General features: G+C 34.0%; 1 protein-coding gene across 1 annotated transcript in view; it reads right to left on the bottom strand.

Annotated features, from left to right (window-relative positions):
• The window catches only part of LOC125071802 (TWiK family of potassium channels protein 18), a 31,272-nt gene extending 3,892 nt beyond the window's left edge, over positions 1-27,380 (bottom strand). Inside the window, exons 1-6 of the mRNA XM_047682189.1 lie at positions 27,154-27,380; positions 10,008-10,179; positions 7,899-8,046; positions 5,735-5,871; positions 3,582-3,683; positions 2,209-2,312 (exon numbers count right to left, since the gene is read on the bottom strand). Of these exons, the coding sequence (XP_047538145.1) occupies positions 2,209-2,312; positions 3,582-3,683; positions 5,735-5,871; positions 7,899-8,046; positions 10,008-10,125 (609 nt within the window). The 5' untranslated portion in view covers positions 10,126-10,179; positions 27,154-27,380. The remainder of the gene's footprint in view (positions 1-2,208; positions 2,313-3,581; positions 3,684-5,734; positions 5,872-7,898; positions 8,047-10,007; positions 10,180-27,153) is intronic.
• Positions 27,381-27,610: the final 230 nt, after the last annotated feature.

Genomic DNA, 27,610 nt, shown 5'->3' with positions numbered 1-27,610 from the left:
ATATTCATAAAAAGACTCTTAGTCTTTTGGATAGTGCTCAACGATGCAATTATGATTTTAAAGAACTTAAGGGACTTTAAATTGAAAAACTCAAGAGTACGTCATATAATGCCACATTGAGCGTATTACTCGTCGAAATTCAAATGAAAACTAAACCGGCCACTATGGTTCGTTATGTTTTCATCTGCGCAAACAACCGTTTGTTTGCCCATTTCCTCGCCCACATAGATTTTAGTTTATTACAAAGTATTCATTTCATTAAATTTTATAGGTTTTTTTTATTTTTTAATCTGCAGCTTAAAATATATACAAATATTGAAGTCTAATACCATCCTACGTGACATTGGCAAAATAATCTGTGCCCTGTCGGCACAACTAAAAGCCAATAAACTAAGAATTGCATTAGCATTAGCAGCCTGTAAATTTTCCCACTGCTGGCCTAAAGGCCTCCTCTCCCTTTGAGGAGAACTGATAACGAATAAGCCACTTAATAGTGGGACAATATTTATATAATAAAAAGAGAGTGGACTATTTATTCCACCATCCTCTCTTTTAAAACCGTTATATTCGAATTAAAAAAAAAAAACACCTTTTTTTTTTATTTGGCAGACGGGCAAATGCGATTCGAACTCTCATGGTGGTTGGTCACCGCTCATAAGCGCTTTAAAAAATATAAATCGTTCCTCACATCACCAATGCTCCACCAACCTTGGGAACTAAGATTATGTCTCTTGTGCTTGTAGTTACACTGGCTCACTAACCCTTTAAACCGCATCACAATAATACAAAGTATTAACTATACTAACATAAGCACTCGCTTTAATTATAATAATATAATTTTAAATTAGGTCAAGCGTTCAGTAATTGACAAAAGACGGTAAAAATGACTTCGATTGGACTCAATTGCATTTATCAAAGCCCGGTGATGTATAGTGAACCTATTGGACGTACCAAAGACAATAAACGGCTAACCTCATAAATTCAAAACACGTACAATAATGAAAGACATAATGGAAAACACGTCACAGAATAATATCACTCATATCACAAACACGACTCTTGACGTAAAGGTAATTGACAACACGAAAACATCAGTAATTTCAATTTAGATAATAGCGTTACTGACTCAGAGCATAACACTAATATTTGATAATACTGTTACGAAGTCTACACAAAGAACTATTTCAATTATTTTTTAAAAAGAGAAAATCATAAGATATCAATTCTATCAATCATTTTTTGGAATGAAGATTTTTTACGCGGTATACAGTATAGTCAACTGGCGGAAATTATCACGTAACGGAAGAGCTTTAAAACACCCATAAACACATATGACAATTAAAACTGATGATCACATATTGAAAAGGAGTTCCTTATGAAATATTAGTGAGCACTTAGTAAGGTTTTTTGTAAAAGTCACGTTCTACTAGGGACTTTTTTTATTTTTTATTTAATAATATCCACGGGCTCACCGTGGTCCGTATTTTTTTTCTTTATGTTTTTATTTGTATGTGGCGGTTCACGATGTTCTTATGGACTAAACATCAGCAGAACTTCGCTGGCGTTGGAGCTCGCCGTTCTTTTCGAATAACGTGGCCCACATTCAATAAATTTTTTTGACTACCCTACTTCCCCTACTGGGGTTTAATTGGGATGTCTGAAATTTATTTCTGATGTAAATCCTTTTGACAGTTACAAATATGGAAATCTTTTTGTTTATGAGTAAATGGCAGTTCTTAAAGTGTTTTGGGAATACATCAAATATAAGGGTGAAATTGGGGTTTGTATGTATGTTCGTCATTTATCAAATAAAAAACATTGAACAAGTTATAAGTTAGTATAACAGCAGTTTGTAATCAATAAACGGATACCCAAACGCACAAAGAATTTTCAAGTCGAAATGGTAGATTCTTTGCTTTTTTTAATGTTGTATAAAATAAACACGAGCGTCGAAGTTGGATCTATGATATTATGTCCGAATAACATGCACATCACAAAAGGAAAAATTATAACAATTTTCTTATATACGCTTGATTCGGATATATTAATAATATTCACCACCCCTCAAAGACAAAGGTACAAACACTGTAAAAACTTTGACCATTTTTAGCTTAATCGGAAAAACTAATACGTTTTAGCTCTTGTTTTTGTTAGTGCAGATAAAATAAAATGTGCCTCTCAGATAAAATAAAATGACCATTAAAGTACCTGCGGTCGCAGATGCACCACTCGTCTCCTCGAGAACCCTGGACAGCCTCTACAGAGACACACCAACGCGTATATACACTTGAACCAACTAGCTAACAGCTCACCTGCGAACAAAACAAAAATCTAATACATTTACCATTAAATAAAAGTCTCGTGAAGACACAATCTCGTGGAACCCATAGTGATGATTTAAGTGAAATGAATATCGCAACAAATAAAAAAGTTACGCCTGCCTTTGATTTTTATAAAGACTATATCGGATTTTTAAATGTATCACCTTTTATAGACACGAATATAAACTGTATAGAAAGAATAAAACTAATGCAAAAAGCATATCAGTACTACCAAAAGATAATGTATACAAATGTTTAGGGCTGCTACTAACGGACATCGTTCAAATTACACGTGCGATCGTGATGATTGCAAATAAGCGTTGAAGTTGTCCAGAGTGATACACGATTTATGTTATCAAAATACTCTGATACTAACAGTTTTGAATGAACTTGAGACTTTTAAAATAATTAAATTAATAATAATTTAGAAAAATTATAATGTCTATATTATTTATTGTATACATCAACTCGAAATCATCGAAAATTTTTGAATACCGTTAGATCATAATCTATTTCGCGCGATTGTAAACTTCGGAAAGATTTTGAATACTGAATCGTTTACAATCTTTCAGTAGGTTAAGCTAGTGTTTATATAATTAAACGGAAATTCATTTCTTTCGACAGTTTTCTATCTGTTATGGCCCACACGCTTAGCAATGTTGCATAAGGCTTCTAAATGTATTTCCCATGTGCGTGCTGTTTAGCGGTAGGAAATCTGATAAGTGGTGGTACCTGCCCAGGCTTACAAAAAGTCCTACCACCAAGTTAATACTTCAAAAATGTCGAGGTAGCTAATCTCAAGAATAAGCCAACTTGTAATGTTCTCGTGTAAAGTCGATCTACCAATTAAATAAAATAAATACATATCATATTTAAATATCAGCTTGCTGTGCACACACACCGTCTTCACCGCGTGCCCATTTTATATATCCTCTTTCCCGCGCTTTTGCGATGTGTGTCACTCGAGATGACAGATGCATAAATACACAGATAATATATATTTAATATATTATTATAGATCTGTGTACACTACACAACTGCCCGAGAAACTGAGAACAGTTTTACGCACAAGTATGTGCTATATAAAACCCAAGTGCTCACTCCAGTCCTTAAGTCTCATAACTGCATCGAGTCATGAGGATGTAAAATTGACACATACTTATTCCACTGAAATATGTACACGGAATAAAACCAACAGCTGCTGTCAATATTTGATAGTTACCAAAACAAGAAATAGTAAATCGATTTATAGATTCTCACCAACATTACTGAGGTACAGCAGGAACAGCGGCATCCCCAGCAGAGCGTAGAAGATCGTCATAATCTTGCCCCAGCTCGTTCGAGGACTGAGGTGACCATATCCTAAAATAAATAGCAAAATACACTCTACGTTTCACGTACATTTATTTATTTCGCTACAATTATTTCTCACCATAAATCTTTAAATAAATTTATAACCAGAAATCAATAAAAAAATCGATGATGCCCTTCTGACCGATTTGGACAACAGCAGGGCATATTACAGTAAATAGGTGTGCATGCACACACGTGCACTCTTTATTGACTCACTCTTAGAATCCGATTTGAAGACAAATCCGACAAGACCGGAAAGAACTCAGGCAAAACCAACAGCTTAACGTGCTTTCCGAGGCACGAGAATATAAACACAGCTAATTCCCGATTGCTATTTAGAATTTCTTTGACGATAAATACGATAAGTTTATATTGGTATGACCTTGGGATCTCTTTTGTAGCGACTACACCAACAAAGCACTTTGCATATACAAGCGCAGTCACATTCCAGCTTATCGCATACGAATAGCTAAATGACATTTACGAAATAATCCCCTCGGCGCAACTAAACTACTCTTATCAAATAATTGAATTGAATTGATCTATTTGAAATTGTTTCCCTACATGCAGCTCTCTTTATCCCTCTGTTTCATATCAAACTTATTCATATAACATTGTTCATATTTACAATATATTGATTGTATATTTTGTCTTTTTGGCATTTGAAAGGGCCAAAAAATACTTTGATAACTTGATCGCAATGTTTTAAATCCATTTATGTTTTACTGGCTCCATATAATTATGCTCTACCACCGTCGGTTGTGATTTTATACACTTTTATAATTTTCTTAATAAATGGTTTCATACGTTTTTCTTTTTAAATCGTTATGGTAGATTCTGAAATTCGCGTTCAAATAAACAAACTCATCTGTTTTATAGTATCAATACAAAATATATTTTTTGACAGTTATTTATTTATTAATAATTATTATCGATACTAATATTTTAAATGTGAAAGAAACTCTGTCGGTCTGTCTGTTGCTGTTTCATGGACAAACCACTAAATCGAATTTGAAGTAATTTAGAATGGAGCAAGCTTAAACCTCGAGGGAAAACATTTTCAGTCTAACACCTGATGACCAACCTCCAAAACGCGAGCAAAACCGCAGGCGACAACTAGTTAATACATAGTAGATTAATGGTGTTAGTATATTTTATTCCTTTAACTACATTTTTAACAAAGCTAAATGCCATGAGCTGTTTAGCAATATCAAAAATGTTGCGTCCATGAGACAAAAATGCTGTTACTCTTATGGCATTTGTAAGTCAAAAATTTTGGGTCCAATAATATAAAATTTAGTAACGGAACCAATAAACTTATACTACACAATGGTGTAAGTTTATTTGTTACTAATGATAGCACTGATTCAGGTCTCACTGGTGTGAAATTGAGTGAATGCATACTAATAGAAATAATATCGTGTGTACGGTTGTGTGTTCAGTTTAAACGTAACTACAACCATAAGTGACTTAACCTTTTCGTCCCTATTATTGACGCCATGCTGTATTAATACTTCTTGCACTCAAATACTCATGGGTAATATGATCACTTACCATCAGTTAGCTCAATTTTATACCTTACTAAAAATGGCTTGCCAATAAATTTAAAAAAATTATCACGCTATCAGACGGAAGATCAGGCAGGATTGATCACGCGTCTGGCTCGAACAGCTGCTCCAAAATGCAATCTCTTTAAATCTCTATTCATTCATCACACTAATCACTTAAACTTTCAATAGCTCGATCACTATTCCCATACATTACTGAAATGAGTACTCGCGGAGATAAAGGTTTATGCGCGTTTTATGGTTAGGACCTTTACTGGGCCATAAAATATGACACATCAATGTGATTGCCGTAATACGTTTACCCTCTTACACGTTTTTATGATTTCGGGTGTATTTATAATGGTTGACCCATTGAACGGCTTATTGGAATATTTCGGGTTGAGCAAATTCCTTTGTAGCATAATTCAATATACCGACGAATTACTAATAAAATAAAATAACCACAATACGTAACTTTGAAGCTCAAACTTAATGTAAGTGTAATATATTTACCAATCGTGGTTATAACGGTTAGGGAATACAAGAACGATGAAGAAAAACTCCATTGTCTGGACGAGCGCCCGCCGTCCCAACCACGCCGTACAGCTACAACTATCTTCCGCTGATAATGCTGGAGCTCCTTGCTTATACTGTGAAAAGATCATTCATAGCCTGTTATATAAAATTGCCATGCAAAACATAATTCATGATAAAAATCAATAGCTTCTGATTTTAATCAGACTTTTAAGTCTTATTTCAAAATAATAGTCTGTTATTATGTTTTTATAGTACTTTAGTCCGGTAGGCTTTTACGGGTACTTTTGTATCGTCTTTTTATAAAACTATATTAAGTGAAGCTACCACTGGTTCGAAATATAGATTCTACCGAGAAGAACTGGTAAGAAACTCAGTAGTTCCTCTTTTTCAACATTTAAAATGCAAAGTTACGTTAGTTAAATACAATTATATATCTATATAATATATACTGCCTGGAAATCAACAAGTCTTAGGTCCACGCTTTTTTCATCTATATAATCTTGTATTAAATAATATGTATTTTTTTTTATTCATGTATTTTTTATAAAAGATTTGAATATATAAATCGGCAAAGTTAAAAATATCTGCGGAATTTTATTATAGAAACGAAATACTTCTCGTGTTAATTTATTTCTGTATTTTTCGAATTTAAACTCAAAAATTACTCCTGAAATTCCAAAAGTAAAATAACAGCCTTTAAATTTCTTCTTTTTGGGAAATGGCTCTCATATGAAGAATCGTTCAAGCTTGCTGCTTCAATGAAGACATACGAAAATTAGTTAAATAAAAATCATATATTACAAATGTTTTCATTTTAAGGAAAACTAGAAAAATAAAACTGTATCCAATGATTTACTCCTAATTTTCAAATTCGCCTAAACTTCACATCAATAACACTTTCAGTGTTATAAAACAATTTACGCCTAGAAATTTAAATATAAAGCAGAATTGATCCATCTAAAGACCTCTCTACCACGGCTGATGTGTTTCTAAAATGTTTAAACCTGAATGCTAAATAATATGCACCTAAAATTCTCTTTGAAATTTGTACATAAGGTTTTGAGTCGAGAATTTCAATTGGCACTTTAATTCACGTCGCTTTATATATTCACTACATCGTATGCCTTCTCATATTTTGTACTATTTAAGGCTGATGACAAACTAGACGATAATTTGTATATTGTCAGCTACTAAATAAACGTTACATGTAAATAATCTTTAGATCATATTATTAAGTATATATCTTAAAACGTAGAACACCAGGCAGATGAGAGATATCTATGTCCATTTAAATAATTTATGGTTAAAGAAAATCAACAAAACGATATAATTAAATAAAAACATTAGGTTTTTTCAACAAATATGTTTTTAATATTGATGTATCATATCAGTAACTTAAATGACATTCATGTAAGCTCATGATTATTTTAATAAACGAATATTGACGGTGTGATCACTTCACACAGAAGATCAGTGAGAAGGAAGCCTAATCTGTTCTCATATTCGGCAAATTCACTAATGAGCTAAAAAATTCAGCGCTCTTTAGCCAAAGGTAAAGAATTTAAATAACTGGTCTATTTTCAGGGAAGTTCTACTAAAGGCTGCATTTATCAAACAAATTCAAGCAAAATAAATGTATTTTTAATCAGCTCATTATAAAAACCCGAGTACGAAATGATTCATATAAGTTGAACATTTCAATTTATTAAAAGCTACAACTTCAGCGACGATCACAATACATGGTTTTTAGGTAGTTCGGTCAACAAAAATCATATATCGTTTTAAATGTTTCATATAAATAGGCAAACTGGCAAATGAGGCATCTGATGGAAAGGAGTCATCACCGTCTTGAACTTGGCACTGCAAGAAATTTTAACCACCCTTTCATCGTCAATACGCCACCAATCTTGGGAACTAATGATATTTCCCTTGTCCCTTAAAACCGGATAATAATACTAAGTTTTATTGTTGGGCGGTAGAATATCTGATGAGAGTATGGTACCTAGTTAGGCGGTCTTACACAGAGCCCGCTTTTGTGGCTACCCTATAATGTTCTTCACACTCCATCTGCCTTTTCTTTTATAATCTGAGTGTACGGATATAAAGTTCATAACACATGACTTTCAACGATATATTTTACCTTTCCTTAAGAGCAGTCTCGTTGAACAAATTGAGTGTCAACGTCACATTCTGCCAGAGATACTGAGCCGTGTTGTCTCTCTCCCTCGACATATTGTTGACACGTTCCATCTCACTCGCACCTTCTATCGCTTGAAACATGAAAGCACCTGTTGAAAAAAAAAAGATAAACAAGTTTAAATTTATGGGCAATTCATTTTTAATGAACACTGAAGAAGGTTTTTCTGTTTTGTGTTTGGTTACTGGAAGCCTAGCTGCTTTCCATTATTTCCATGTTACCCTACGAAAGCCTTATTTATTTTGATCTGAATAATTTGTATCGTTGCTTTAGAATTGAGAAACGTCATATAATTAAAAAAAAAAATCACAAGGGAGTAAAGAGCATCATGCCATTTTCCGTCACGGGATACCTGATCCTATCTCAGAGGTAGCCAATAGATGTTTCACTTTTTCAGCAGATTAGATAGATTTAGCAGATTACCTAGACTAAATGGTACCTAGATGTTAGGTCTGAATAGGTACCACCCAGTCATCACATAAAGTACTGTATATTAATTTACATCTAGCGATACCGACGCGTAATAAGTATTCTATTTGTACTAATAATTGTGGAGAAATTTTGTAACGTCGAATTGAAATATTGAAAATTAAAAACTACTCAACATATTTCCTGTCCAATGAGCACTCAAAATATACAAACAATAACAATGACTCACATGTTACTCTCGGGAAAGGGTTCAACAATATACACAAAACTTATATCAAAATATACCAGCGAGGCGATTTGGAGAAGGTTTTAGTATATAATATTAATAATAAATAGCTCTGTTGAACAGTTGCTTGAATTTCAAGTTCTTGTAAATATATAATTCTTCATATTCACAGTTAAAACACTTTGAAATGGAGTAGCAGTGCAAAAACCTTCATTAAAAGTACAACATCTCGCCTTATTGCCTCCACGGGCGACAAAGGTGAGCTAGCTAACGTTCTTGCCACCAATCCTTGTGGTCATGGTTCGTACAGCAACTATTTTAATTTTTTATTTGTATATAGTTAGGCAAACCCAGGCAAGCGCCACTGAATTTTCATGTGCTTAATTTGTGTTTATAATTAATCTCGTGCTTGGCGGTGTAGCATCGTGAGGAAACCTGCATGTGTCTAATTTCAACGAAATTCTGCCACATGTGTATTCCACCAACCCGCAATGGAGCAACGTGGAATATGCCCCATACCTTCTCCTCGAAGGGCTCTCCCTTCGAGGAGAAGCCAGCTCAGCCAAGCAGTGGGAAATTTAAAGGCTGTTAAAGTAATATAGTAAGGGCCTTAATGTTAATAGCGATTATAAAAATAACGGTTACATTGGATAATATATATTGTTACAAATATAATTCGTCATACAATTCCTGAATATCACGAAAGACAAAATGTTCATTAGAGCAATCCTTAATCGACTTCGGAGTCTAATTTCAGCCTTCGAATGACGCGCTTTTAATATTTCAGTAGCAATAATTAAACGTTCGAACAATAGATTTTGGGGACAAAACTCGATTTCCGAAGGTCTTTGTTGATGAAACAGCATTTATAATTCACGGCTCATTGAATTTTAAATTACAAAGGAATAATTTATATATCGACCTTATATTTTATTCTCTTGTATAATTAATAGTGCATTGGTAACTTGATCGAACTTAACCAATAAATTATGTCTGAAAATTTATTTTTAGGAAAAAGTTATTATCTATAGACATTATATTATCTTATAGTAATTTGTATATTATTTATTAAATTAAAATGTGATGGATAAAGTAACTTAAGCAAAAAAAGCCTATAAATATTCTAAAGGTGAGCAAAGGCCTTACTGTGTTAAAGATAGAAACTTATTCCAAAACTCTACGATTCGGGATGGACATTGGAACATAGTTATTATTTTGAAAATGAATTAGTTATAAAAAATAAGAATGTTATACAATATATTTACAATATTTAATAACAAACTTTGAAGCCAGTGTCTCTAAAGTACCTTTGGAGGTATGAAAAGGGACTCCAATTGTTTATTTCTTGTGATTGTTTTGTTTTAATGACGAAGATGCAAATATACGTTAGTTCTCACCGGCTATCGTATAAGCCACGACCAACACAACTACGCCGACATTGGAGAAGAGGAAGGCCAACAGACCCCTGACGTAGTTTCGTACGCGCGAGCCGAGCCTGCGCCTGCGCCGCGGCATCGCTACATCATCCCGGCCACGCCTCCATATGGCCTAACTGATAGACCAGGGAATCTGAAAATAATTAAATAACTTTAACAAATAAATAAATAGGTAATTTTGCTATTCCTAAAACTTTATCAACAAAATAGAGGTATCATATTTGATCCACTTTTTTTTTATTATATATGTGCCTCTTTGTTGTAAATAATAAAATAAATAAATAATAAATATTGAACAACATCACATGCATTACTCTGATCCCAATATAAATAGCTAAAGCACTTGTGTTATGGTAAACCAGAAGTAACGCCGGTACCTCAAACACCCAGACCCAAGACAACATAGAAAACTAATGAACTTTTTCTACATCGATTCGGCCGGGAATCGAACCCGTGTAAAAACGGTGTACACACTACTCGACCACGAAGGTCGTCTTCAATATAAATGTGACTATTTTTCGTTCTGTTTGGTTTTCATGGCTAATCCGTTAAATCGTATTTGTTAAAATTTGGAATGAATCAATCTCGAAGGACTTAAGGATTTTTTTATATCTATCGGTTTTTTAATATCTGGACACCTTACGACCAATCCGTTTAATGCAAGCGAAGCCGACAACAATAGTAATATATACTTATATTACAAATGCGAAACAAACGTGTCTGTCTTTCCATTTGTCTGTTGCTCTTTCACGACCAAAGCCAGACCAAATTTAATGAAATTAGGAGCGAAGCAAGCTTGCATTCCAAGAAAGGATGTAGACTTTTTTATGACGACGTGACGACCAACCCTTCAATCGCGAGCGAAGCCGCGCTCAACAACTAACAAAATAATAAACGTCTGAGTGATGTCGTAAATTATAAGAAATCTTATTTCATAAGATAAAATTGTTTTGCTTTTTATTTTTATCATGAGACCGTCATGCGGACACGATAAATACGATTCGGAAGTTCGAATTGATGTGCCATCTCATAAATTATAATATTTATAAAAAATATGCTAACACTATTTATGTTTATATCCGGTTTTAAATGGACACGCTGTTCTATTAAATACTATAAATCTGTCATATATTCATCTACACTCTATACTAATATTATAAATGTAAAAATAACTCTGTCTGTCTGTCTGTCTGTCTGCTTTATAATAACTCCCCCCTCACTATTTTACTTTGTGTTTCTGTTCAAGCCTCTACGGGTAGTTACTACCTTAGATATTCCACCGCCATTGAGCAATACTTGATATTGTTGTACAGTACGTCAGCCAGTGAAACTGCAGTCACGAGGTACATAACATCTGAGCTGCTAAAGTTGGCGGTACTATGGTAATGTAAGGAATAGTTAATATATATCACAGTGCCGTCTATGCATATGCAGGTCTATATATCAGCATATCGGTGACCGACCGTCGGTCACTTACCTTCACGTGGACCATATTACTGCCGGCCGCCTAGATATATCTTGAAAAAATATGGAACCGACGATGACGAAACGACGAGTTACTTTGTATCCTTTTAGTGTGAAACATCTATTCACATGCCTTGGTGGGAAGACCAATATGTATAACACCATGACATGACGGTATCTCATATGCTCTCATGCCCGCTCTCCTGTGTATACTCGCGAGTATATACTGACTATAGTAATGTCATAAATACGATAGTAACTCTGTCTGATGCTGTTTAGACCCGTCCTAATCTAGGATGCAGAGAATTATGTTGGATTACGAGCGCTGTGGAGCATCTCGGTGAAGCGCACCAGAAAGTTTCTTAAAACATTTCTTGTGAGGAAGAGGAACAATACTTACACCCGGGCCCTTTTTGTGTTTTAAATATTCTGCTGGTATTATTTTTTATTTTCCCAGGGTTATTTTTATTCGAGCTCATCATTTACTGTGATAGTCCTCTTCATAAATACTTTAGAAGTCGAAACAAAAACTCGTAAAAAAATCAGCGACAGTCTCGTGGCTGCGTAATTAATGCGAAAAACTTCAGCGCGTTTTTTTTGTCCTCATTTCAAACGTGCCTTTTTAAATATACGAAAAATTTCAGAGCAATTAACGCACATGATATTATGTTCCTCGGTTTTGAACTTTTCGGTCGACGTCAAGTTTAACAGAACATTTTCAGATATACTTTCCCGATTCAATGAGCGTGCAAATTTATATATTTCAAATCTAAAATCTCTAAATAAACTTACAACAATGAAAATGTACATTATATCAATAAAATAAGCCAAATAGGTATTTTTAATGAAATGTAGGAAAGTAAATGATCCACCTGATAATAACTACTTTTATCCATACACATTGGTACAGTAGGAAAATTAGTCATTTGATATACTAAAAATGCGCCGCCAAACACGATAAATACTCGTAAAATATCACGACCCTGTAATTCCACTGACGTTCACCCTTGAAACCAAATCACAGCATTACAAACTAATGTTGTAAGCACAACAACTGATAATTGACACAAGAATCTGCTCAGAAGGACTTGTATAAATTCCTAGAAATCCTATTAAAAATGAAATAGCAACGGTACACACAGAAGGCACCGGAACTTCCCTTTATAAGAACCTTTAACCATCTGTGCGATATTTCTTGACACATAGACATTCAAATAAATTAAATTGTCCTTATCAAATCTACCGAATGTAAAAGGCGAGCACACCTCGTCCTAAAAAAAATCTTCGGTACAACATTTACGAGCAGAGAATTGATAGTTGTTTATCAAGGAGTAAAAACATAAGAACGAAACGACTTCATTGCGATTGGACGGTTATCAAGATCAACAAATAAAAACAGTAACAAACGTTAGGCGAGTGCTTGTCGATCAAATTCACTGTAACCAAGCGATCAGTTAATTCAGAACTATCCCGGGAAAACGGGACATAATCACATTTAGACTTTAGTGTTGGCAAGCTTTTGGGTATCTTCTGCACAGACGTTTTACTATTTTCATGGCATTTGTGTGAATTAAACCCAGCTCGCGTATCTATTATCGTGGGACCAACGAGTAGTGGTGACTTGATTCGTGGTGTTTTTGATTCTTAGATTATTTTATTATTTATAATAATAACATAGATGAATTTACAAATTAGGGGTTGGGATGATAAATGATCACTACTACCCATAAACATTGGTTTGAACCAACACATCAATATTAAATAGAATTCTAGAGGTAAGGGCTTGAAAAAACCCTACCTTCATGTCGATTCAATTTGATACCAATAAATCTTATTATGTAATCTGTTAAAATCACTATCAATTATTCCGTTTTAAAAACTTTAGAGTACGAAATGTTGACTTTGGTAAGTAAGTTCGGCTATATTTAGAATTTCGTAGATAGTTTATTGGTAACTATTATTGTATTATAGACAATGTCATAAATTCTATAATCTTAATCATTTAAACCTTCATCTATTCAATGAACGCCATCCTGAAATAATTTCTTCATTGTGGTAGCCATATTTCTGTTACGCTATTGTGAATTTATCTGGCAGTCTATAGGATTTCCTAGAATTTTAATCCCATTCTATTTTAAAGCATGATCGGTTGATGACCGTTTAATATCTAATATCGTTCACCAATAATTCAAGCGTTTGTTTCCTATTAATTTGTAAGCCATTTGTAAGCAAAGACATGGAGCTTATTCCACCACGCAGCTCCAGTGTGGATACACATTTGGTGGTATCATCCACCACGAGCAGATTGTCACCATCGAACAGGATTGATTGGCAGATGTTAGCTCAACCCTACGAGATCGATCACAATAGTGTACTACAGTATTATACATCTTAAAAAGGTCTTCAAATAAGTCCATGATGGTATATGTCTATCTCTTAGGGATAACCCACAATAAACATTTTTCATCCTTCCATATACATACTTTTTAATAGTTTATTTTGGAAATGATTTTAGGCAACACAGCAGTACCTTAAATACATTGTTCATTTAATATAGATCAATATGGCCCCCTACAGCATAAATTAAATAAAAAATTTCGAAGATATTATATCACAGATTTAAAATGCAGGGTCTAAAAAAAAGGTATTGTCTAATGACAAAAAAGCTGTGAACGTTGTAAGACATTCTGTAGTATATTTAGTATCAGCACTGAACCCGTGCGAAGAAGGGGCGGGTCGCTAGTATAATATAAAGAAACATTTAATAAATGGTCAGATTTTTTTGGCGCTAAAAGATATTCCACAAACCGAAATTCACTCACTCCAAAAAACTGATGACACGACTATTGGATAAGATCAGACCGCCGGGCGACGGGAGGGCAACACGATGTTGGTACTGAACATTGAGACCGACATATAACAGATAAACAACTGCCGTTGGCCTAACCCACTAGATATCTAACAGCCTTAAATACAAGCTACAAGAGCTATACCACTATACCTAACAATCAATTTTTATCTCGAAACATTCGATAAAAAGGTGATCATATTAGACTTAGCAATCATTTAATAATTTTCCTTAGTGAAATAATGCAAAAATCTTTATAAAACATGTAGTACCTCTCGTGGCTTACTTGGTGCCGTGTACTTGTACCGGCTGTTATTAATTTTATTTGTCGCCCAGAGGATCGGATATATTCAACGGAGAAATGCTGCTAGCATTCCAGCACCACTTAGCACCACCATACCACGTGATATATAAAGATCTCTGTCTGTTTTGAATTTTTAATTGTTAAGTACCTACGAAAAATATATTTTTTTTACTAACGTATTCGATACGGTTGGTAGCTTTATAACAGTGTTTAAATATAAATTAATCTAAATCCAACAGAAGCGAACGCCAATAACAATATTAGTTACACTCGTATCATGTAATTGAATAATCGAATATCATCGTTTTATTTAGGTCTGACGTAATAAATGCATTTGTATTGTAATTGAATTATTATTCGCTTCGCTAATGATATTTATTTCGATCATTGGAAAATTAATAATTCATTTGCAGCCCAGCAGCAGTTTTTTTGGAAAGATTTACGCGACTTACAGTAGAGTGAACTGTCAGAAATCATGACGTAAGAAAAAAGCGTTATGAATCCTCCAGAAGACCTTTTCCTACCTTTTTGTTTCTTTTCGTTTTATATGACAGGGTTTTTTATCTTATTTTCTGCTATTGTCATAATTCACAGAGAATTTTAAATAACTTAATTTTTCTCAAGCGTTGTTAGTTTATTTTGTTCGGTCTGTTATTTAATATATATACAGGGATTCTAACCGGATGTGCCACGAGACATCACTTAATTTTGGCCAGTGACGTTCCCTAGACAAAACTTTTCTTTACAATCGGATCAATAGTTTAAGAACAAGTTTCATTATTATTTATATAGAAAACATGGACTCTGCTCGATCACCCCATGGAAAATGGTTATCTTGACTTGACTCTGTCTGTCTGTCGTAGGATATCATGTCCCTTGTTGCCTTTAACTCTCGTATCGCGAGCTAAGAGAAATTGTTCTGTGTTTCTTGATGCACCACCAGACGCCTTTCTTTTGATTAAGTATATGTAAGCAAACTGTCAAATCTGCCAGCAGATAAGTGGTCACTACCGATCATTGAAATTGGTCTCACCTACCAGACGAACAATAACAGTCCCTTACATCGTTAGAGCGCTAAATTAATGAAGAGCAAAAGTAATGTTTCATTTCCATACAGAAAATATTAATTACTAATTTAATTGTTTATGTACAATTATTGATGACTGATTATAAAAGTAATTATTGTTTTTCTTGCCTGAACTTCTCGATAGAACGTTCCGAATCGGTTGTTACTTAAAATTTAATTTAGTTTCTGTAATTGAACCGTTCAAAATTGCTTAAAATATACCGACTGTAAATGTCACACTGCTGGTGTAAGCCTCATTCTTTATTAAAGGAGAATTTTTGGACCTTATTTCACTACACTACCTCAATACGGGTTAGTGGATGCACTAGTAGAGACATCCAATACATGCACGTTTCACGATAAAATCCTCGAAAAAAATGCTAGAAGCAAATTTTTAGAGGAAATAACGACCTACGTGGTCGAGTAGTGAGTACACCGGTTTTCATGGGTACGCCACTCCGAGGTCCCAGGGTCGATTCCCGGCCGAGTCGATGTAGAAAAAGTTCATTAGTTTTCTATGTTGTCTTGGGTCTGGGTGTTTGTAATACCGTCGGTACTTCTGATTTTCCATAATACAAGTGCTTTAGCTACTTACATTTGGATCATAGTAATGTATGTGATGTTGTCCAATATTTATTATTATTTATTATTAATAAAGTATACTCCCGGTAATAAATCTCTCCCGGTAATCTCTCCCGGTAATAAATAAAATAATCAAATGTGAACAATAGGCGTTTTGAGTTTTATTATATCTAAAGATAAATATTGACTACAAGCGCAATGAGTTGTTCTTACAAAAACAATAGTTTCATCACAACGAACATAACTGTCACTGCGTCGCGCGCTGACAAATTTACAAACGTCGCTGGCGTTACGTCATGCTGCGCCCACGCATGATACTCGATAGCAATAGATCATTGATGAAAGGTTAAAAAACTCTTTCTTTTTTTTAAAACTGACTTCAAACATTCGCCATTATGTACACCGAAATACAAACTAAATTGATCTCGAACTCGATGATAAAATATTTAAAGACTTATATTAATATAATTAGGTTAATAAAACCTAATTTATAATTTAAATTATGTTATAAATTCAGTTACTTAATCAGTATTACTTAATAAAAGATTATTAATAATAAAATTTAATATTAGTTGATTTCTATGCAGGTTATATATACATTTATTGTACTATGTTAACGTACTCCGTAATTGAAATGCTGAAAAAGAGCAACGACTGAGATTCTTGCCGGTTAATTTTTGTAGAATCTACTTTCCGAATCGGCGATAGCTTTATATTCAATTCAACATTGTAACGTGACGATTCAAAAGTGCTTTTATGAGCCTACTTGGAAAAGGAAAATTTTGATTTGATTTGCCAGTTTGCCAAATAAAAACCTTAAATAAAAGCATTTAAAGCAGATTAATTTATTGATTTTTAAACTAAACCCGTCGTAAACCCTAATGGAATAGATTTTTTAAGCATAAGAGTTTTTTTGGCAACCTGCTTTGCTATTTACCTCGGTCAAGTCAAAATATGTGTATCCCATCAAAAACATAAATGTAAAAATGAGAGCCAAGTTAAATATTATGATATATACCTTGGTTGTTGTCTTCAACGACAAAAGAAGTAAGATCTAAATTTGTGCCAAGTTAAATAGTCCTTTCTGAAATTTATTTATAACTGCATAAAATATAATTTCTTCTTATAACTTGGGGTAATATATAGTTGCCTAAGGTCTGACTTAGCTAGTTCTTATATGTTTATAAACACAAATTGTAGTTTGTGTTTAGAATACCAAATTATAACTCAGAACATCTAAGAAGAATGGAGGACAGCTCAGTATTGCTTAGTTAGTATTAACGTACATTAAGAGCTGCGATGGTCCAGTCACTAGAAAACATGAATCTTAACCAGATATTGCGAGTTCATATCCAGACAAGTACCATTAAATATTTGCGTGCTTAATTTGTGTTTATAATTCATTTGTAACAGGCTTAGAACTTACGAAGGCTATAATATAATTTGTATATGAGAACTAGCCAAGTCAGACCTTAGGCAACAATATATTACCCCAAGTTATAAGAAGAAATGATATTTTATGTAGTTATAAATAAATTTCAGAAAGGACTATTTAACTTGGCACAAATTTAGATCTTACTTCTTTTGTCGTTGAAGACAACAACCAAGGTATATATCATAATATTTAACTTGGCTCTCATTTTTACATTTATGTTTTTGATGGGATATCACTACTTTTTGTATATAAATTATTAGTAGGTACTTATTAATAACAAATTTAATACCAAATGGTTTTTGTTAAGCTATTCTATTTTCTTATGTTTACGGGGTATAATTGTCTTTTTTTTTTATACGTTCTTATTTTTCTTGTAGGTACCTCTGAAATGTTCGAGTGAATTGCCCATTCAGTGCCCGGATCTTTTTTACGCGTTTTCTGTTTATACTTAATTTGCCCAAGTAGGGGTGGTATAATGTGCGCAGACGGTTGTACTCTACAATAGAGCTCTCTTGAGTCTTGATTTGACTTGGACCTAAATTGATAAGATGTACTCCAGCTACCTTGTGATTTGTGTATAGTAGTAGAATATGCTAAGCAAATAGAGAATTGTTTCCTTTGAATATATATGTACATTACTTAATATCTGTAACTTGGTTTGGCTTCTAGTTCGCAAATTAAATTATGTTTAAATTGAATTGTTATTTTACGTGCGCTATTGCTGTTGTCGACGTCCTCAATATACTTTCTCTATTTTTCCATTGGACCCATTCACCAGTCCTTTGCTGACATTAGCATGCTAGAGTACAAACTTAAATCATTCCTGTTACGATATACATACTCTACTACAGTCTCACGAAACCTATTTTATTGTTGTATACTAGTAAACTCAAACAAAAAATATGCAGTCGAATAGACTAGGCAGCTTCCATCGGAAGGCATTGAAATAATTCTTATGAGCGCGGTTGCCACTCGCTCAGACACGTCCGCGTTAAGGTTTAATCGCAACGCTTCTATCCCGCTGCTTCGGCGTCACGTCGCGCGCCGTGTACCGAAATGCCTATTATTTTTTTTTTTAAAGTATATATATAGATTTTGCACCATTGATGTGCGCTAAATGCTAGTTAATAACGTAATAAATACCAAAGTCGGCTATACTAATAAGTAATAAAACGGAAATATTTGGATTTAAAAAACTTAAGGGTGGTATTCAACTTGTTATATATTCACGTGAAGACCTTAAAATCTACATTAAGACCGGCTGTTATAAGTTTTGATTGCTGGTTCTTTTTTATTACAGTTATTACAGGAACTAAGTATATAAGTGTTCCTATAGACCCAATAAAATGAAAAATTATAATAAAATGATAAAAAATTACCAGTTTCAGATTTTTTCCTTTATATTGGCCTAATTATCTACCTGCATGCCAAATTTCAACTTTCTAGGTCACCTGGAAGTAGGTTATAGTTTTGATCTATAGGTCAGTCAGTGATAAAAATGACGATTTTTAGACGTTAATATCTAAATAACCATTTGAGATGCGTTTATGAAATTTGGAACACATATGTATCTCGCAAGTCTCAATATATGAGCCAAATTTGACACATTTATGTTAAATAGTTTTTGAGTTATGAGGAGGTCAAAAGTGGCTCCAAATGGTTCGTGTAATATTACACACGGTGCTGCACGCCAGTTCTGTTACTAGAACTTGGCTGACACGCTACCGCGTGTCTAGATAACGACGAATGTCCATACAAATTTTCATCCTCATTTTTATCAAATGTGGTTTTTCTAAAGCACGGTAACAACTATGTTTTACTGATATAAGAAAAGACTATACTCCATACACAAATTCATCTCCAATTAAGCCTTGTGGAATGAATACTCAAAAAAGCTTCAAAATGTCAACAAGGAACTTAAATACCGTTTTCCATATATAAAACATCAACAAACAAACATTCACCACCCATTTAACGCCCACGGGTGTTGAAATTAAAAAATCCTTTAATGTTTATCACTTTCGCTTCGCAACGAATTTATTATTTATATTCATTTCCCTGTGCAGAATTTCATCCCGTTAGACCCACCAGCTTAGGCCGTAAATGGTATGTTAAGCAGTCATTTTAAAAATTATTTATATTTGTGTTGTAAATAATAATATGATGAAATGTGTTATTTATATATATTGTATAAAAAATTTTTTAAAGCATTAGCATTAGCAGCCTGTAAATTTTCCCACTGCTGGGCTAAAGGCCTCCTCTCCCTTTGAGGAGAAGGTTCGGAGCATATTCCATCACGCTGCTCCAATGCGGGTTGGCGGAATACAAATGTGGCAGAATTTCGTTGAAATTAGACACATGCAGGTTTCCTTACGATGTTTTCCTTCACCGCCGAGCACGAGATGAATTATAAACACAAATTAAGCACATGAAAATTCAGTGGTGCCTGCCTGGGTTTGAACCCGAAATCATCGGTTAAGATGCACGCGTTCTAACCACTGGGCCATCTCGGTTCATTTATAAAAATATTATTTAATTTTATGATGCTGTTACATAAGGACTTGTATAATGAAAATCGTTCTACTAATAGTTAAGATATCAAAATATATACTAATACAATAATTAAACACGCGAACTAAAAATAGACGAGGCTTTAGCTCCGCCTTGAGGTACTTACGACCAATCCATTTAAGTAATAGATCCTTTAATTTCTCTAAAAAACAATCTTTGATATAAATGTATGTAATTAATGTAATTAACAAAACTGACTTTTGAAACAAACACGACAAATCACGTAAAATTAAAATGGAACTAGCTGAAGATGTAACTCTCCCACAGTGCTTTAGAAGCATCTTCTCTGGGCGGGAAAATTTCAAAAGTGTTGAGAGTGGATTTCACGTGCAGTGATCAAAAATAACGTATCACAAAATCTGCTGCAGTGCTTGTCACTCAACTCAAAGACACCATATGGTGATGAAAAATAAAGTATGTATATCAATATAAAGTAGCGTAATGGCTTAACCCGTAACCCGATAAACAAGCGACACGGTGCGCGAAACTAGATCTTGTGTATCACAGCACTAATATTACTACCGAACCGCCACCGGAACCGGTGCTCTACCAATCGGGCACCACTGGATTCCTATCTCTTTTGATACGCAGAACTTCTTTCAATATTGATGAAGAACCGAGAACTTGGTTAAATGAAATTTTTCTAGACAAAACCCGGTGAAGACGATGACCAACGACGACGACGATCTTGTTAAAAAATTGAATTAATTTGTAAAAATAATAATGCATGATACATTATTGATACATCATTTATTAATTTTGATTGAAAATAAACACTAAAAACGCCAACCCAATTCATTTCGATGCCAATTTTAGATTTACAATTAAAAATCTTGTAAAATAACTGTTCAAAGGTGCTTGTAAGAGCCTACTTGAAAATATAAGTCAATATAGTATATTGGGATTGGATTTGTTTGTATTTAACGAAACAAATGTATATATTCCTCGCTGCACAGTCATTTGAGGTACAATATTGGTAGCGACGTGACGAAACTGGTGCAGTAATTGACTTATATGACGGCACTGAGGCTCAGTCTCCAGTTTATAGCTTTTAACATCTAACAATCAAATTATAGTGGCTTGTTAACCTTGGGTTTACTGCTCGTAATTTTCAATCGTATTTAACGTTGTATTTTCGATATATGAATTTGAAGCTTAAGAAATTATCCAAGAACGAATTGCACTAAAATTTCAAGAAGAATGCACATAGGCAATATTTTTTTTTGGATTTTTTTCCCATAAATTCCTGTCGTCCAACCAAAAAACATACGTATGCTATTTAAATGATAATTCAATTTATAATAATTCCTCTCTGAAAATCTAAAACTACATATAACGCTTCTAAATTTTTATCATTAAGATATTCGTCACCGTATTTTCCTATTTCATGATTACTGACAATGTGTATGTAAAATTTCATGACTATCAGCTGAATAGTTAAGGCGTAAAAGCGTTACAAAAGACTGTCTTTCTCATTTCTAGTGAGGATGTAATTTTGTACTGAGATAATTTCCTCTCAATCGATCTTTTAACCGCAACGCAGCAAATAACTGTGCTACTGTTTGGCGGTAACAATTATTGATGAGTGGGTGGTAGCCATCCGGGCTTCCGCGAATCCACCGGTGAGTAACATGTATATATTTATCTTTTTTATATCCCTCTATCGATAAATCTGACATAGAATCGATAATTCGACACGACGAAACCTTGACGTCAAAACTGATTCGAATTTTCGTCGATTCGAAGATTCGATCCCAATTTTGTGACTAATTAGACATTAATAAGTTATTGATATTCAATTAAAAATATTGAAAAGCGCTGATAATCTGAAAATTCAGAATTAAGTATTTGTTTCTTACATTACAATAAAACAAAAGAAAAGTAAAATAAATAACAAATATAAAAACTGGATGCCATCACCTGGTCCAACCATACTTAAGAACCATCCAAGTATAAGTCAATTATTTTTTTTATCAAAATACGTCAAACACCTATCTATAAATAATCTTTCTCTAAATAGTATAAAAAAGTCGCTTTGTGGTTTTGTATGTATATGCGCTAACTTATTCTGAATTCATCGGAATTTTTGGGGCCTTCAACAATAGAAATGACTGTTGTAAATATTTTGTACAAAATCGCTAATCTATGACGGATTCGGATTTTGATACTGTTTTCATTGAAAGAAAGAGCTATAATGTAGAAAGATTTGTTTGAATCATTTGTTTTTTGCTGCGAAAACGTTTCAACGTTATTTTATCAAAAAAATCGTACGCTTACATGGCGATCGCTGGCTAAACCTCAGGACTTTTCCAGAAGAGATACACTATAATCATGTGGTAGCAATCCGCAATAGCTTGTATCTATCTTTTAATTAATTAATTAATTAGCGTACTATTAATCTATTAAGGATTAGTAAAAAAATGATTACGAAATTATAGTTGTTCGCAAATGTAATTGAATTTATGAACTGTGAATAAATTTTGATCTCTGTTTTAATTACGACTCGACTACGACGAATTATGCTTTAAGCACACTTTTCATTGTCTTCATTGCAGCCGTGCGAAGCCGAATCGAGTCGCTAGTTTGTATATAAATATATAAATTATTACCATTATTTATATTAAAGAAATTTATGATTTTATTAAGCAGACGTCAGAAATGCTATATATTAATTTACCAGATCAAACAGTTTACTAGTCTGTTCAATATCTCGTCGAGTTTGTTTAAAATTCTGTTATTTAGGACCAATGTACGCATGTGTACTTATGATACACGCAATCTATATCGTACAAATAAATTTATACATATATGTAATCGAAAGTATGGATGGATGTTTCTTAGTCACTCACGCGTGAACGGCTGAACGGATCTGAATGCAATTTGGTACAGAGATAGATAATAGACTGGAATAGTATCTATACTATTACTATAGGTTACTTTTACTTTCTGACTCCTCTACCCCCACCTGAAATTGCGAGCGGAAAAGAGTCTTTTATTGTAACACTAGCTGTGCCCACAACTTCGAGTGCGTTGTTTGAATTTAAGTTATTTGGATATTGTAGCGTGATTTTATTTTTATTCTATATATAATTCTAAAATAAAAGCAGCCTAAGCTACTCCTTATTACATCTGCTATCTGCCAGTGAAAGTCCCGTCGAAATCGGGTCAGCCGTTCCTGAGATTAGCCGGAACAAACAGACAGACAAAAATTCTAAAAATGTTATTTTGGTATTTGTACCGTGTATACCTACATATGCATTTAGTAAAAATGGGTTATTTTAATATTACAAACAGTCACTCCAATATTATTATATGTATAGATTATATAATATAATGAACTTTTTTTTAAATGTGAAAACAATGAACGTGTCGGTATGAGAATATGATCGATCAAAGTGGAATCGTCCGTGGATGGTTATAGGGTGTTATATTTTTGAATCCTGTTGATTTTTCCCCCTTCTTTTAATGCCCATTGTAATATATATATGACTTTTTACCTCAGAACTCTATCATTTATGGAACGATCTGTAGATTTTTTATATGACAGTATCCTTCCCGTTGAGGCATTTTTTGGTTAAGATCTCATATTATTAAATTAACCTTCGTAAGTATTCTTTTAAGAAAACATTAGATAAAACCGATTTAAGATGACGTGGACGCCCAGCATTTATCATTCAAACATGTTTAACCACATCACATCACATCACATCACATCATCAGCACTTATTTGTCCACTGCTGGACATAGGCCTCTCCAAATGCACGCCACTGTGGTCTTTCTTCGGCAACTCGCATCCAGCTCCTGCCAGCCGTCTTGCGCAAATCGTCACTCCACCTTATCTGAGGACGTCCTACACTACGTTTGCCGAAACGCGGTCTCCACTCTAGAACACGTTTTCCCCAACGGTTATCCGTTCTACGACAAATGTGGCCAGCCCACTGCCACTTCAGCTTACAAATCTAACTAATCCGGTGGGCTATGTCGGTGACTTTGGTTATCTGACGGATCACCTAATTTCTGATGCGATCCCTCAGAGAAACGCCGAGCAAACCATTTCCATAGCGCGCTGAGCGACTTTAAACTGGTGGACCAACCTTGTCGTAAGTGTCCACTTTTCGGCTCCGGCTGTCACTGGTTGAAGACTTTCGTCTTAAGGCACTGTGGGATCGACGATGTAAAGATTTGACGTAACTTCCCAAATGCTGCCCAACCTAGCCGAATTCTCCTATTCACCTCGTCCTCAAAGTTGTTTCTACCTAATCGCAATGTCTGCCCGAAGTAGACATATTTTTGAACAACTTCGAGGATGATACCGTGTATCGCAATCGGTTCCGGTAGAACATGTTCATTGAACATGACCTTGGTTTTATCCCAATTTATGTTAAACCATCTAGCTTATTTTTAATGATAAAAAATCATAATTTAAATCTTTCTTCTTACTTATTTACTTCTTTCAAGCAGGCTCTTACAAGTTTTTGTCATTTTGTAAGAGAAGTTAAATTTGAAGTTATCATTATTTTCAGTAACATCCCACGGTCTGGAAGATAAAAGTACACTCCCGTGAGTCAAAGAGCACTTCTTAATTAAGTCGTTGGTCCTGCGTCTTAATTCTTTCCGGTCTGATTTGCCGTCCCATTGGATTATGATTATATATGATTATACTATTAGAGTAACGGATCAGACAGTACACCTGTGTTTGCGCACACATTTGTGTACTTTAATGTGTCCTGTGTATTTGGCAGCCGTGAGCGAAGCCAGTCATGTATTAAAGGACAATACACTATTGATATTTCGGTCACCAGTAAAACAACTAAAGCATCTAATGCAACTCGGTGTGTTTTGAAAGTATCTTCAGGTATGATAATTAAATAAAATAAGTATCTTATTCGTAATATTTTTCTCATACTCTACTAATAGCGTGATGTAACAAACTCTAAATCTTCACCCTTTCCAAATTTGAACATCACAAAGAAGTGGAAGTCAGGAATAGTGCGTACAAGCAAGTACCATCGTACTGGGTGTAGTGGCATCATACTATAATAATATTAATATTACAAGGCAAGATTTATAAGACCATGGTCCTATATGGATCAGAGTGTTGGGCCACAAAAGGGATTAATGAAAGACAACTGCATTAGCGGAGATGAGAATTTTGGGAGAAATGTGTGGTGTTACGCAAATGGATAGAGTAAAGAATGAGTACATAAAGGAAGTTTGAAAGTGGCACCGATAGCCGAGAAGTTATGTGGAAGGCGGTTATCATGGTATGGGCATGTTATGCGGAGGAATTATGAACATATTGTGAGGTAGGTATTGAGCATGAACGTGGATCAATATTGAGGAAGGGGACGACCAATGAAAAGATGGATGAATTGTGTGAAAGATGATATAGCTGGAAAGAATGTTACTTGTGTGATGACGTCAGATAGGGAAGTATGGAAGAAGAAGACATGCTGCGCCGACCCTAAGTACAGTTATAGTGCTATATATAATAGGGTAAAATTCCTTCTCCCGCTAAGAAGAAGGTCTGGTATATACATACGCTATCTAATATACCACCTGATGGTAAGTGGTTTCCTTCACCCGTAGACATTAGTGCTGTGATAAATATTAATGATTTCTTACATTTCCAACGCACCACCAAACTGGTGAGCTTAGATGATATGTACCTTGTGGCTGTATTAACACACACTCTCTCTCTCTCTCTCTCTCTCTCCCTTTCTCACCCTTAAAGCCGAAACACAACAATACTAATAATATTTGTTTAAGGAAAAAGCAACAAAATCTTACCAGTATTAAATAACAGTTTTTAAAACGGGATATTTACCATGTTTCTGACGTTTGCGGGTAGATGTTCAGTCTCGTGAACAAGACATTCGTAGATAATGTTGAAATATCAAGCTCCATCAAATAAAAATAAAAACCATGGTAAATATCCCGTTTTAAATACTGTTAGTAATAAAAATAACCATGTTAATTTAAAATCTTTAACAGTATTAAATAGTTTTGTATTTGCCAAATTCAACTAAAATTCCTCTTTTGATCGAATCTATTACTATAAATATTAATAGGGTATATTTTTTTTGCTTAGTACGCAAACTTTTTAGAAGACGTAATTATAGTCCAAGCTATTTTCATAAATATAATATGGTATATTTTTTTTGTCCATAGTCCAAGCGCTTTTCAGGCGAACAGCTGCGACACTATACTACTTTTAATTTGAGAAATGGGATAAGTACTCAGAAACACCACATTGATTTGTTTCATTGCTGGCATCATTGCGTTGTATCGTCGTAAATTAAACCATATCAATATTCAACTAAGGATCTGTTTTCAATGCATTTCCTATTGCGACTATCGTCACTTTATCAAATCAAGCATGGATTAGAAGAAAAGACGAAAGTGATCCGAAAGTTATTTTGATAGATTAAATTAAATTCTTGCTTACACGTATAACAACGACTATTATAGTTGACAAGGAAATACAAATTAATAAGAATACCAAATCGATATTGATGATAAAAAGAACATTAGTTAAAATCAGTCAAAAAAGTTTCTAGAATAGATTTTTCACGTTGAAAGATAATCTCGCTAAACAGTAGTACTCGCTATTGCTGTGTTCCGGTTTCAAGGGTGAACGAGCCAGTGTAACTACACGCACAAGGGACGTAATGTCTTAGTTCTCAAGGTTGGTGGCGTGATGTAAGGAATGGTTAATATTTCTTACAGAGCCTTTGTCTATGGGAGGTGGTGACTCCTTATCATCAGGTGGCACGTTTGCCCATCAGCCTATGATCAGAAAGTAGGTCGCGTCCAAAATAAATAACCCAAACTTACCATATTATTTTGAAAATACCACCGATACCACTTTCCAGGCAAGATCAACTACAAACAATGATAACAATTACATCACTGAATTCAAAACGAAAATTAACAATATTTATTACAGTTCTAGGAAAATTTATCAAGATTTAATCGATAATGTCAAAATTACGGCACTGCACTTATTTTAGAGATGTGAAATAAATATTAACTAAATCAAACACACGGTGTTCAATCGTACTGCGCCTGCGCCGACTAACTCGATATAACAGCATTGGTTCTTGTGATAGCATAGATTAAAGGAATAGAACTGCTAAGAAATGCTTTAATTGGTACAGTTCCAGCTTTCGAAAAAGGTGGTCGTCTTAAATAAACATTAATTATTATACACTACGACATGGAGTACAATATGAGTTTTTTATCGTAAAAATATATAGTACATATTTATAGATGTAAAGATATAATTAATTTT

The sequence above is a fragment of the Vanessa atalanta genome, chromosome 20, assembly GCF_905147765.1.
Source record: "Vanessa atalanta chromosome 20, ilVanAtal1.2, whole genome shotgun sequence".
NCBI lineage: Eukaryota > Metazoa > Arthropoda > Insecta > Lepidoptera > Nymphalidae > Vanessa > Vanessa atalanta.
Note: the sequence above shows the minus strand (reverse complement) of the source record. Positions and strands in the feature narration are given on the sequence as shown.